At 48.0% G+C, this 12,757-nt stretch overlaps 1 protein-coding gene across 2 annotated transcripts in view; it reads right to left on the bottom strand.

Moving 5' to 3' along the window:
* Positions 1-12,757, bottom strand: part of gfra4a (GDNF family receptor alpha 4a) — a 261,102-nt gene that overhangs the window by 65,020 nt on the left and 183,325 nt on the right. For both annotated transcript variants that reach the window (XM_072497669.1, XM_072497668.1), the window contains one exon: positions 6,139-6,484. In XM_072497669.1, coding sequence (XP_072353770.1) covers positions 6,139-6,484 — 346 coding nt within the window. The remainder of the gene's footprint in view (positions 1-6,138; positions 6,485-12,757) is intronic.

The following is a 12,757-nucleotide window of genomic DNA, read 5'->3' as shown; positions in this document are numbered from 1 at the left end:
ACTTAGGGCCTGTCTCCTCACCCTGCTGCATAGTAAAAATCATGGCATAAAGTGTGGTTCGGCTACCGTCGAATAATGGAGGATGTCACCTGGAGGAGGAGATGATTCACAGCTGGGGCGGCAGTCGAGACTGCAGCAAGTATGCCTTAACATCTTGGGTTAGAGAGAGAGAGAGAGAGAGAGGGGGAAAATGAGCCAATATTCTTGCTCCTGCTCACTATCCAGTCAGGAAGTTAGCAGTTGTAACAGGATTTGCAGGATTAGGCAATCAAGCTCGTTGTTGATGCACACGTTTGTTTCAACTGTTTCTCCCTTACTTTCTCCTATTCTTTACTGTCGGACTTAGAAAGTAAAGGAACAGAGCTTCACCATGAAACTGATAAGATGAAAAGAAGTGGAAAGGATGGTGGGACAAATCAAAAACAGTCAAAATCAGTTAAGGCCATGCCTAGGTTTGTTGAAAGGAGATATGAAAGAAATGAGCAATTCATCTGTTTGAAGTCTTCAGGGAAAGCTACTTGCAGTACAAGGTAGTAATGTGATTCCTGGTCCCTGTGGAAAACCTCTGAGCAAAATCATTGTCTTCTGGAGATGAAGAAAGGCAAGGAAGAATTAACATGAGAAAAAGAATTCTGCTTATTCCAAAAATTATACTCCTGGAAGTACAGGGCTAAAATAATTCACCTTGGTTCACCTGGCTAGTCCAGAGTTAACAACAGAATGCAGGAGCTGAAGTACAAAGAACAAAGAACAAAGAACAATACAGTACAGGACAGGCCCATTGACCCTCCAAGCCTATACAGGTCATGATACCACCCTTGGCCAAAACCCTCAGCACTTCCTTGTGCCATATCCCTCAATACCCATCCTATCCATGTGTTGGTCAAGATGCCTTTTGAATGCCGTTAGTGTATCTGCTTCCACAACCTCCCCTGGCAACGCGTTCCAGGGCTTTTCACAGTAACTTCATTTCAGTGTTAGTGTAAGCCTACTTGTGACAATAAAGATTATTATTAAGCCAGGTCAGTTGGTAGGATTTGGAAGCCCAGGTGGGTGTTAAATGTAATTTAAAAAAAAAAAATTTAGAGTACCCAATTCATTTTTTCCAACTAAGGGCAATTTAGCATGGCCAATCCACCTACCCTGCACATCTTTGGGTTGTGGGGGTGAAACCCACGCAAACAGTTCTGGTCACCACATTATAGGAAGGACGTGGAGGCTTTGGAGCGGGTGCAGAGGAGATTTACCAGGATGTTGCCTGGTATGGAGGGAAAATCTTATGAGGAAAGGCTGATGGACTTGAGGTTGTTTTCGTTGCAGAGAAGAAGGTTAAGAGGAGACTTAATAGAGGCATACAAAATGATCAGGGGGTTAGATAGGGTGGACAGTGAGAGCCTTCTCCCGCGGATGGAAATGGCTGGCACGAGGGGACATAGCTTTAAACTGAGGGGTAATAGATATAGGACAGAGGTCAGAGGTAGGTTCTTTACGCAAAGAGTAGTGAGGCCGTGGAATGCCCTACCTGCAACAGTAGTGAACTCGCCAACATTGAGGGCATTTAAAAGTTTATTGGATAAACATATGGATGATAATGGCATAGTGTAGGTTAGAAGGCTTTTGTTTCGGTGCAACATCATGGGCCGAAGGGCCTGTACTGTTCTATGTTCTATGTTCTATGTTCTAACACGGGGAGAATGTGCAAACTTCACACGGACAGTGCCCTGAGCCGGGATTGAACCTGGGACCTCGGCGCCATGAGGCAGCAGGGCTAACCCACTGCGCCACCGTGCTGCCGCTGGGTTAAATGTAATTCAATGTAGTGAGACATGAATCCAAGGTCTCAGTTGAGGTCGTCTACATGCTGCAGGAAAGGATGTCCCGAGGCGTGATACTTCACAGGTCGGCGCAACATCGAGGGCCGAAGGGCCTGTACTGTGCTGTAATGTTCTATTGGCGAGACCATGCAGACGCTGAGACAACGGATGAATGGACATCGCCCGACAATCACCAGGCAGGAATGTTACCTTCCAGTCGGGGAACACTTCAGCAGTCAAGAGGTATTCAGCCTCTGATCTTCGTGTAAGCGTTCTCCAAGGCAGCCTTCAGGACCCTTGACAATGCAGAATAACTGAGCAGAAACTGATAGCCACGTTCCGCACACATGAGTACAGCCTCAACCGGGAACTTGGATTCCTATCTCACAACATTTAGCTACATTTAAACTGGACCCAGGCCCTTGGGGGGCCATATTCGGGGTTTCGGACCAGCCGGGGTTGGAAACGGGCGCGGGGGCAGATGTTGTAGCCTTCGCCTCATTGATCGCCCGAAGCGGATCCTGTTAGGGTGGAGATCAACCTCTCCACCCTGTGCCCTGGCGCGGTGGGGGACCTGCTGGAATTCTTAACGCTTGAAAAGGTCAAATTTAAACTGAGGGGAAGGATGGAGGGGTTTTACAATTCATGGGCGTTATTCATTATGCTCTTTTGAGAATTGGATCACATCAAACATTAGGGGTGTTGGGGGCTGGGAGGGTTGGGGGAGGGGGTGGGGGACTGTATGTGTTAATGGTGACTATGAGTGATTCCTGATTCCTTTTTGTCATTTGCTTATGTTAACATGCGGGCCAATGTCTGGGGTTTGGTGGGAGGATGAGATCGTTGTTATTTTTATGGGATTGACATTACATTCGTTACTGATCATTGTTTATTGTTGGGTGTAAATCTGGGAGAAAATGTGAAAAACGAGGAGAATAAAAAATATATTTTTTAAAAACATGGAACGACATTCCCCCCCCCCCCCCCCCCCCCCCCCCAATCTGGCCTGGTCTTGTGAAATCCTGCCAACTGTCCTGGCTTGAGACAATTCACACCTCTTTAACCTGTGATTATCACCCTCTCCAGGCGCACTGTCTGGACCTGTAAAGACCTAATTACCTGCAACGACTTGCATTCAAAGTATCATCTTGAATCATTGGCTTTGTCTTTATATGCTGTGTTGTGTAACCTAGCTCTTCACTCACCTGATGAAGAAGCTGCGCTCCGAAAGCTAGTGATTCCAAATAAACCTGCTGGACTTTAACCTGGTGTTGTAAGACTTCTTACTCTGCCCACCCCAGTCCAACACCGGTATTTACACATCTTGGTGAACAGCGATGCCAAGTACTCATTTAGTACCGCGCCCATTTCCTCTCACTCAACATATAGATTCCCTCCACTGTCCTTAAGTGGTCCAATCCTTCCCCTGGCCACCCTCTTGTTTTTTACATATGAATAAAAAGCTTTGGGATTCACCTTAATCCTACTTGCCAAGGACTTTTCATGACCCCTCCTCGCCCTCGTAACTTCCCGCTTAAGTACCTTCCTACTTTCTTTATACTCCTCACTGGTTTCGACTGTCCCCACCCTTTTAGACCGTGCAAAAACCTCCTATTTCTTTTTGACGAGGTTCACAATATCCCTCGTTGTCCAAGGCTCCCTAAACTCCCCATACTTATCCTTTGTTCTCTCAGGAACGTGTCTTTCCTGAATCCTAATCAACTGTCGCTTGAAAGACTCTCACGTGTCCGATGTTGATTTACCCTCCAACATCCGCACCTAATCCAAATTCTTCAATTCCTGTCTAATGTTATTGTAACTTGCCTTTCCCCAGTTAAGCACCTTTTACCCTCATCCCTATCCAAAAGTACCCTAAAACTTACGGAATTGTGGTCACTATTCCCAAAATGTTCCCCTACTGAAACCTCAACCACCTGTCCAGGCTCATTCCCCAATACCAGATCCAGTACTGCCCCTTCCCTAGTTGGACTATCTACATATTGCATAACGAAGACTTCCTGGATGCTCCTTACTAACTCTGCCCCATCCAAACCTCTAGCACCAAGTGAGTCCCAGTCCTTGTAGGGGAAGTTAAAATCCCCTATCCCAAAACCCTGTTACTTTTGCACCTATCCAAAATCTCTCTAACTATCTGCTCCTCTATCTCTCGCTGGCAGCTGGGGGACCTGTAATAAATGCCCAACATTGTGATTGCTCCCTCCCTGTTCCTCAGTTCTACCCAGATTGCCTCATTGTATGAGCCCTCCGAGGTGCACTCCCGCAGTACAGCTATAATATTTTCCTTAACCTATAATGCTACTCCCCCACCCCTTTTAGACCCCCTCTATCTCTCCTGAAGCATCTATATTCTCCAACATTCAGCTGCCAATCCTGCCCTTCCTTTAATCATGTTTCTGTGGTAGCCACAACATAATAGTTCCAAGTACTAATCAGCGCTCTAAGTTCATCTGCCTTGCCTGCTATGAAATGAAATGAAATGAAAACCGCTTATTGTCACAAGTAGGCTTCAAATGAAGTTACTGTGAAAAGCCCCTCGTCGCCACATTCCGGCGCCTGTTCGGGGAGGTTGGTACGGGAAATGAACCCGCTGGCCTTGTTCTGCTTTACAAGCCAGCTGTTTAGCCCACTGTGCTAAACCAGCCCCTATACTTCTGCCGTTGAAACAAATACACTTCAGAGTACTGCGTTTGAGGAGACAGGGTGATGTTCTCTTATTTTTGTTCTCTATTTCCCCTTCAGTTATTACACCTTCTAAGCTAGCGTTCTGGTTCCCACCCCCCTGCCATACTAGTTTAAATCCTCCCAAGTGACTCTAGCAAACCTGCCAGCCAGTAGACAAGACACCATGGACCTGCACCCCCTCTGCCCTCACCCCCTGGTTGAAAAGCCCAGGGTGGGTGCAGAGCCCACCCAGAAGAAGAACGGATGTTTCGCAACCTCTTGACAGCCAACTGCAGATGGGATTTCCACCTCTCAGAGTCAGTAAGTTCCATTAATCAGAGGCTAACAGCTCTGACATTGCCACCAGGGGCCAGTCTCAAACATACAAACAAAGGGCTTGAAGGGGCATTCAGTGATGGATCGGAACTTTGCACGGGAGTCGGGGAGGGAGGTTGGCGAGAGGTACTGGGGCCAAGGTTTGAAAGGTCGTGGAGAGGGGAACCTGGGGGAAGTAGGGTAACAACCTATGGGGGCCCTCTGATGTGCCCAAGTGGCAGGAGGGTCCTCCTCTTTGCCCAGCACCAGCCCGGCAGGCCAAACCACCAGACTGGCTGCTTGACGTGAAGCTCTCCCGCTGCCAGTTTAATCCCGGTGATGGTGGGTTGAAGCCCTTAAGTGGGCCTGACGTTACCCCACTTGCTGCATTTAACGTGCCTCAACCTTCAGACCTGCCAGTGGGGAGAGTTTATTCCAGCCCCAAAATCCAGCACCTTAATCCCCCTCAAATTATTTTCTCACCAAATGTCTGTCCAACTCCCTGGCAAAACAATTTGGGAATCATCAGCTTAAATTGCCACTTCTCCAAATACAGCGCTCAAATCGGAAGCTGAATAATAGGTTTGAGGGTGTGAGGAGTGTTGCTCGGAGCTCTGTTCAAGGTGAATCCGGGATGGCACAGGATCCTTTCACCCTCTTTACCTGGGTTAGCAAAGTTGCCATTGCCAGTTCTGTCTTCTGATTTGGCAGGGGGAGGGCGGGGGGGGGGGGGGGTGCGTTAAATTTACTTGTTTAACAAAGTGAGAGTTGCCAACGCTGGCATCTGCAATCAGTGCCAAGCACTGAGGGTCAGGGTTAGCACAGACTGTCTGCAGGTTGGAACTCAGTATTTCTCGACAACATGCTTCAGCTCCAGCTTTGACAGAACACTCCTTACTGCATTAGCGTGACATTTTGTGATTTCCCACCCCATTCCGTGTCTGTTTCAAGGAGGATGTCAATTTAATGCCAAATCAGGGACAGGTTCATGCTTCTCCTGGGAGCAGCGTTCACGTTGTCACTAACTTTGTTGAATGTGGAATCCTAACCAGCTGGCAGAGACAGGAGATCTTCAACCCTCCTAACTGTTCAAAACACTGATCCCCTGGGCGAAAGATCATCGAACGAAGTGGGAGGGGTGGGAAGAGGGGCGGAGAGGGGAAGCAATACAGCAAAACAGCCACCTGAAACACCTTTTTATTTCTATTGATGCCAAATGGGTGCAAACAGGCGGCCGACTCATTGTTTTGGGTGAGTTCCCAAAGTGTGTGTGTGTGTGTGTGTCAACTGACTGAGGCAGCCAGCCAGCGTGCTGCGATCTCTTTACCTGCAAACAACATTCATTTTGCATGACTCCAGCAGTGTCAAGCAGTTCTGCTTCTCCTTAACGTAATAGGAGCACGATGGGACGATGGTTTGCCTTCTGCGCTCTGCGCACGCCGTGTCCTCGCAGGGGCAGAAGAGCAGCTCGTGCGTGAACTCGACGGGCACGCGGTCAAAGAACTTGCGGAGGGCTTTGTGGCACTTGGGGTGGTTGCAGGTCTCAGCCTTGCTGGAGCGCTTGATGCAGGAGGAGACGTACTCCGTCCGTAACTTCTGGCACGACTCGTCCACGTTGCAGGCTTTGGCTGCATCCAGGCAGCGGTTGGCCCGTGTAATGCCAATGTCAGATCCTGTGAAACCAATTGGACAAACATTGAACCTTCCTATAGACCTTGTTCTAATTGAGGTGACAATGGCCTACAATCACGGCACATTCCGCAGATTCAGGATTGATACATTTTATAGAGAAACCAAAGAACAAAGCACAAAGAAAAGTACAGCACAGGAACAGGCCCTTTGGCCCTCCAAGCCCGTGCCGACCATGCTGCCCGACTAAACTAAAATCTTCTACACTTCCTGGGTCCGTATCCCTCGATTCCCATTCTATTCATGTATTTGTCAAGATGCCCCTTAAATGTCACGATCGTCCCTGCTTCCACCACCTCCTCCGGTAGCGAGTTCCAGGCACCCACTACCCTCCGTGTAAAAAACTTGCCTCGTACATCTCTTCTAAACCTTGCCCCTCGCACCTTAAACCTATGCCCACTAGTAATTGACCCCTCTACCCTGGGGAAAAGCCTCTGACTATCCACTCTGTCTATGCCCCTCATAATTTTGTAGACCTCTATCAGGTCGCCCCTCAACCTCCGTCGCTCCAGTGAGAACAAACCGAGTTTATTCAACCGCTCCTCATAGCCAATGCCCTCCATACCAGGCAACATCCTGGTAAATCTCTTCCGTACCCTCTCCAAAGCCTCCACATCCTTCTGGTAGTGTGGCAACCAGAATTGAACACTATACTCCAAGTGTGGCCTAACTAAGGTTCTATACAGCTGCAACATGACTTGCCAATTCTTATACTCAATGCCCCGGCCAATGAAGGCAAGCGTGCCGTATGCCTTCTTGACTACCTTCTCCACGTGTGTTGCCCCTTTCAGTGACCTGTGGACCTGTACACCGAGATCTCTCTGACTTTCAATACTCTTGAGGGTTCTACCAATCACTGTATATTCCCTACCTGCATTAGTCCTTCCAAAATGCATTACCTCACATTTGTCCGGATTAAACTCCACCTGCATCTCTCCGCCTAAGTCTCCAAACGATCTAAATCCTGCTGTATCCTCTGACAGTCCTTATCGCTATCCGCAAGTCCACCAACCTTTGTGTCGTCCGCAAACTTACTAATCAGCCGAATTACATTTTCCTCCAAATCATTTATATATACCACGAACACCAAAGGTCCCAGTACTGATCCCTGTGGAACACCATTGGTCACAGCCCTCCAATCAGAAAAGCACTCTTCCATTACTACTCTCTGCCTTCTATGACCTAGCCATTTCTGTATCCATCTTGCCAGCTCACCTCTGATTCCGTGTGACTTCACCTTTTTGCACCAGTCTGCCATGAGGGACCTTGTCAAAGGCCTTACTGAAGTCCATATAGACAACATCCACTGCCCTACCTGCATCAATCATCTTTGTGACCTTTTCGAAAAACTCTATTAAGTTAGTGAGACACGACCTCCCCTTCACAAAACCATGCTGCCTCTCACTAATACGCCTGTAGTTCCCTGGATTACCCTTGCTACCCTTCTTAAACAAAGGAAAACCATTGGTTATTCTCCAGTCCTCCGGGACATCACCTGAAGACAGTGAGGATCCAAATATTTCTGTCAAGGCCTCAGCAATTTCTTCTCTAGCCTCCTTCAGTATTCTGGGGTAGATCCCATCCAGCCCTGGGGACTTATCTACCTTAATATTTTTCAAGACGCCCAACACCTCGTCTTTTTGGATCTCAATGTGACCCAGGCTATCTACACACCCTTCTCCAGACTCAACATCCACCAATTCCTTCTCTTTGGTGAATACTGATGCAAAGTATTCATTTAGTACCTCGCCCAATTCCTCTGGCTTCACACGTAGATTCCCTTGCCTATCCTTCTGTGGGCCAACCCTTTCCCTGGCTACCCTCTTGCTTTTTACGTATGTGTAAAAAGCCTTGGGATTTTTCTTCACCCTATTTGCCAATGACTTCTCGTGACCTCTTCTAGCCCTCCTGACTCCTTGCTTAAGTTCCTTCCTACTTTCCTTATATTCCACACAGGCTTTGTCTGTTCCCAGCCTTCTAGCCCTGACCAATGCCTCCTTTTTCTTTTTGACAAGGCCTACAATATCTCTCGTTATCCAAGGTTCCCGAAATTTGCCGTATTTATCCTTCATCTGCACAGGAACATGCCGATCCTGAATTCCTTTCAACTGACATTCGAAAGCCTCCCACATGTCAGATGTTGATTTACCCTCAAACTTCCTCCCCCAATCTAGATTCTTCAGTTCCCGCCTAATATTGTTATAATTAGCCTTCCCCCAATTTAGCACATTCACCCTAGGACCACTCATGACCCTCTGGGTGAAACATATTACTCTTCACTTCTGTCTTAACTAGAAAACTGCTTACTTTTAAAACAACGTCCCCTCTGTGACAATATGTATATTGTAAGAATAATGAAGGTTTAACAATTGACTGTAACTGCATCCACCCACTAGATGGCAATCAAGCGCATACATGTGGATCATGTGATACTCTTGACTCGGGGAGAAGGTTGTTCGGATGGAGAATAATCGTATTGTCAGTAATTAGAGTCATAGTTTTAGCCAATCTGTTATCTTTAATATCTTAGCAAACAAGTCAAATCTATTTAGTTGTAGTCTAAAAATTAGCTTTGTTCAAAACTAAGCCTGATGTTCTTTATGAGACACTACACTTCGAAGCCATACTCATTCAGAAAGCAAAGAACATCACGGGCGGGATTCTCTGACCCCCCCCGCCGGGCGGGAGAATCGCCGGGATTCGGCATGAATCTCGCCCCCGCCGTCCTCCTATTCTCCCGCCCCCCAAACACCGGCCGCGGAGGCCCTGCAGCGCCGGTTGGTAGATGATGCAGTAGATGATCAGACATGATCTATTTGAATGGCTGAGGAGGCTCAACATGCTGAATGGCCTCCTCCTGTTCTTATGTCCTTATGTTCTTCAAACCCTCACAATTGCCTTTAAGTTCAAAACACTAGTCTTAGACCCACCCTCCTCTCCCTCAAACTGAATGTGAAATTCAATTATTTTGTGATCACTGCTACCTCTGCTTTTACTATGAGATCATTAGCTACACTGCATGTTACCATCTTTGTAATAACTTGCTCTCTGATTGGCTCGAGCACATGCTGCTTTATGATACTGACTGGAGTATATGGGACTAAATCATGGAATATCAGATCAGCTATTGGCAATCAAAACGCAGGGGACTGGATTCTACATTTTTGGGACTATGTCCCCACGCCGTCGTAAAAACTGTGGCCTTTCACGCCAGAAAAACTGACGTGAAAGGGCCACATATTTATAGCCCTACAGGGGGCTAGCAGTGACCCATCGGGAAGCTCACAGCTTGGGCCCCCGCACTTCTGGGTCAGAGACTGCGCATGCGCAAGGCAGCGGCCTCTAGTGGCCGCGCAGTGCTCCATGGCGAACTCAGACCGCGGAGCTGGACCTCCCAAACAATGCCCCCGATCGGCCGCGGTCCCGACCAGGACTGCTCACCCAAAATTAGCAGTATGAGGCCCCCCCTGGCCTCCGATCAGCCCGCCCACGACCATGCGACCACGGATTGAGTCCGCAGCCACCACGCTAGTATCCCGACCGGCAGGACCATGTTAGATCCACGCCGTTGGGAATTCAGCTGTTCAGAGGCGGAGAATGGCGGGGCGGGCCTCCAGCAATAGCTGCAGGTCGGAGATACGTGGCGCGGCCTACTCGGAGAGTACACCGCTTTTCGGTGCCCGGAGAATCGGGGAACTGTCGCCGGTCCCAATTCCCGGCGCTGGATGCAATTTCGCCGTCGGGGTGAGGAGAATCCAGCCCAGGATTTTTAAAGAGAGTCAAAGAACAAAGAAATGTACAGCACAGGAACGGGCCCTTCGGCCCTCCAAGCCCGTGCCGACCATGCTGCCCGACTAAACTACAATCTTCTACACTTCCTGGGTCTGTATCCCTCTATTCCCATCCTATTCATGTATTTGTCAAGATGCCCCTTAAATGTCACTATCGTCCCTGCTTCCACCACCTCCTCCGGCAGCGAGTTCCAGGCACCCACTACCCTCTGCGTCAAAAACTTGCCTCGTACATCTACTCTAAACCTTGCCCCTCGCACCTTAAACCTATGCCCCCTAGTAATTGACCCCTCTACCCTGGGGAAAAGCCTCTGACTATCCACTCTGTCTATGCCCCTCATAATTTTGTAGACCTCTATCAGGTCTCCCCTCAACCTCCTTCGTTCCAGTGAGAACAAACCGAGTTTATTCAACCGCTCCTCATAGCTAATGCCCTCTATACCAGGCAACATTCTGGTAAATCTCTTCTGCACCCTCTCTAAAGCCTCCACATCCTTCTGGTAGTGTGGCGACCAGAATTGGACACTATACTCCAAGTGTGGCCTAACTAAGGTTCTATACAGCTGCAACATGACTTGCCAATTCTTATACTCAATGCCTCGGCCAATGAAGGCAAGCATGCCGTATGCCTTCTTGACTACCTTCTCCACCTGTGTTGCCCCTTTCAATGACCTGTGAACCTGTACGCCTAGATCTCTTTGACTTTCAATACTCTTGAGGGTTCTACCATTCACTGTATATTCCCTACCTGCATTAGACCTTCCAAAATGCATTACCTCACATTTGTCCGGATTAAACTCCATCTGCCATCTCTCCGCCCAAGCCTCCAAACAATCTAAATCCTGCTGTATCCTCTGACAGTCCTCATCGCTATCCGCAATTCCACCAACCTTTGTGTCGTCTGCAAACTTACTAATCAGACCAGTTACATTTTCCTCCAAATCATTTATATATACTACAAAGAGCAAAGGTCCCAGCACTGATCCCTGTGGAATACCACTGGTCACAGCCCTCCAATTAGAAAAGCATCCTTCCATTGCTACTCTTTGCCTTCTATTACCTAGCCAGTTCTGTATCCACCTTGCCAGCTCACCCCTGATCCCATGTGACTTCACCTTTTGTACTAGTCTACCATGAGGGACCTTGTCAAAGGCCTTACTGAAGTCCATATAGACAACATCCACTGCCCTAACTGCATCAATCATCTTAGTGACCACCTCGAAAAACTCTATCAAGTTAGTGAGACACGACCTCCCCTTCACAAAACCATGCTGCCTCTCACTAATACGTACATTTGCTTCCAAATGGGAGTAGATCCTGTCTCGAAGAATTCTCTCCAGTAATTTCCCTACCACTGACGTAAGGCTCACCGGCCTGTAGTTCCCTGGATTATCCTTGCTACCCTTCTTAAACAGAGGAACAACATTGCCTATTCTCCAGTCCTCCGGGACATCCCCTGAAGACAGTGAGGATCCAAAGATTTCTGTCAAGGCCTCAGCAATTTCCTCCAGCCTCCTTCAGTATTCTGGGGTAGATCCCATCAGGCCCTGGAGACTTATCCACCTTAATATTTTTTAAGACACCCAACACCTCGTCTTTTTGGATCTCAATGTGACCCAGGCTATCTACACACCCTTCTCCAGACTCAACATCCACCAATTCCTTCTCTTTGGTGAATACTGATGCAAAGTATTCATTTAGTACCTCGCCCATTTCCTCTGGCTCCACACATAGATTCCCTTGCCTATCCTTCAGTGGGCCAACCCTTTCCCTGGCTACCCTCTTGCTTTTTATGTACGTGTAAAAAGCCTTGGGATTTTCCTTAACCCTATTTGCCAATGACTTTTCGTGACCCCTTCTAGCCCTCCTGACTCCTTGCTTAAGTTCCTTCCTACTTTCCTTATATTCCACGCAGGCTTCGCCTGTTCCCAGCCTTTTAGCCCTGACAAATGCCTCCTTTTTCTTTTTGACGAGGCCTACAATATCTCTCGTTATCCAAGGTTCCCGAAAATTGCCGTATTTATCCTTCTTCCTCACAGGAACATGTCGGTCCTGAATTCCTTTCAACTGACACTTGAAAGCCTCCCACATGTCAGATGTTGATTTGCCCTCAAACATCCGCCCCCAATCTATGTTCTTCAGTTCCCGCCTAATATTGTTATAATTAGCCTTCCCCCAATTTAGCACATTCATCCTAGGACCACTCTTATCCCTGTCCACCAGTACTTTAAAACTTACTGAATTGTGGTCACTGTTACTGAAATGCTCCCCTACTGAAACATCTACCACCTGGCCGGGCTCATTCCCCAATACCAGGTCCAGTACCGCCCCTTCCCTAGTTGGACTGTCTACATATTGTTTTAAGAAGCCTTCCTGGATGCTCCTTACAAACTCCGCCCCGTCTAAGCCCCTGGCACTAAGTGAGTCCCAGTCAATATTGGGGAAGTTGAAGTCTCCCATCACCAC

Source organism: Scyliorhinus torazame, chromosome 3 (genome assembly GCF_047496885.1).
Source record: "Scyliorhinus torazame isolate Kashiwa2021f chromosome 3, sScyTor2.1, whole genome shotgun sequence".
NCBI lineage: Eukaryota > Metazoa > Chordata > Chondrichthyes > Carcharhiniformes > Scyliorhinidae > Scyliorhinus > Scyliorhinus torazame.
The sequence above is the reverse complement of the archived record's forward strand: the minus strand, read 5'-3'. Positions and strand labels throughout refer to the sequence as shown.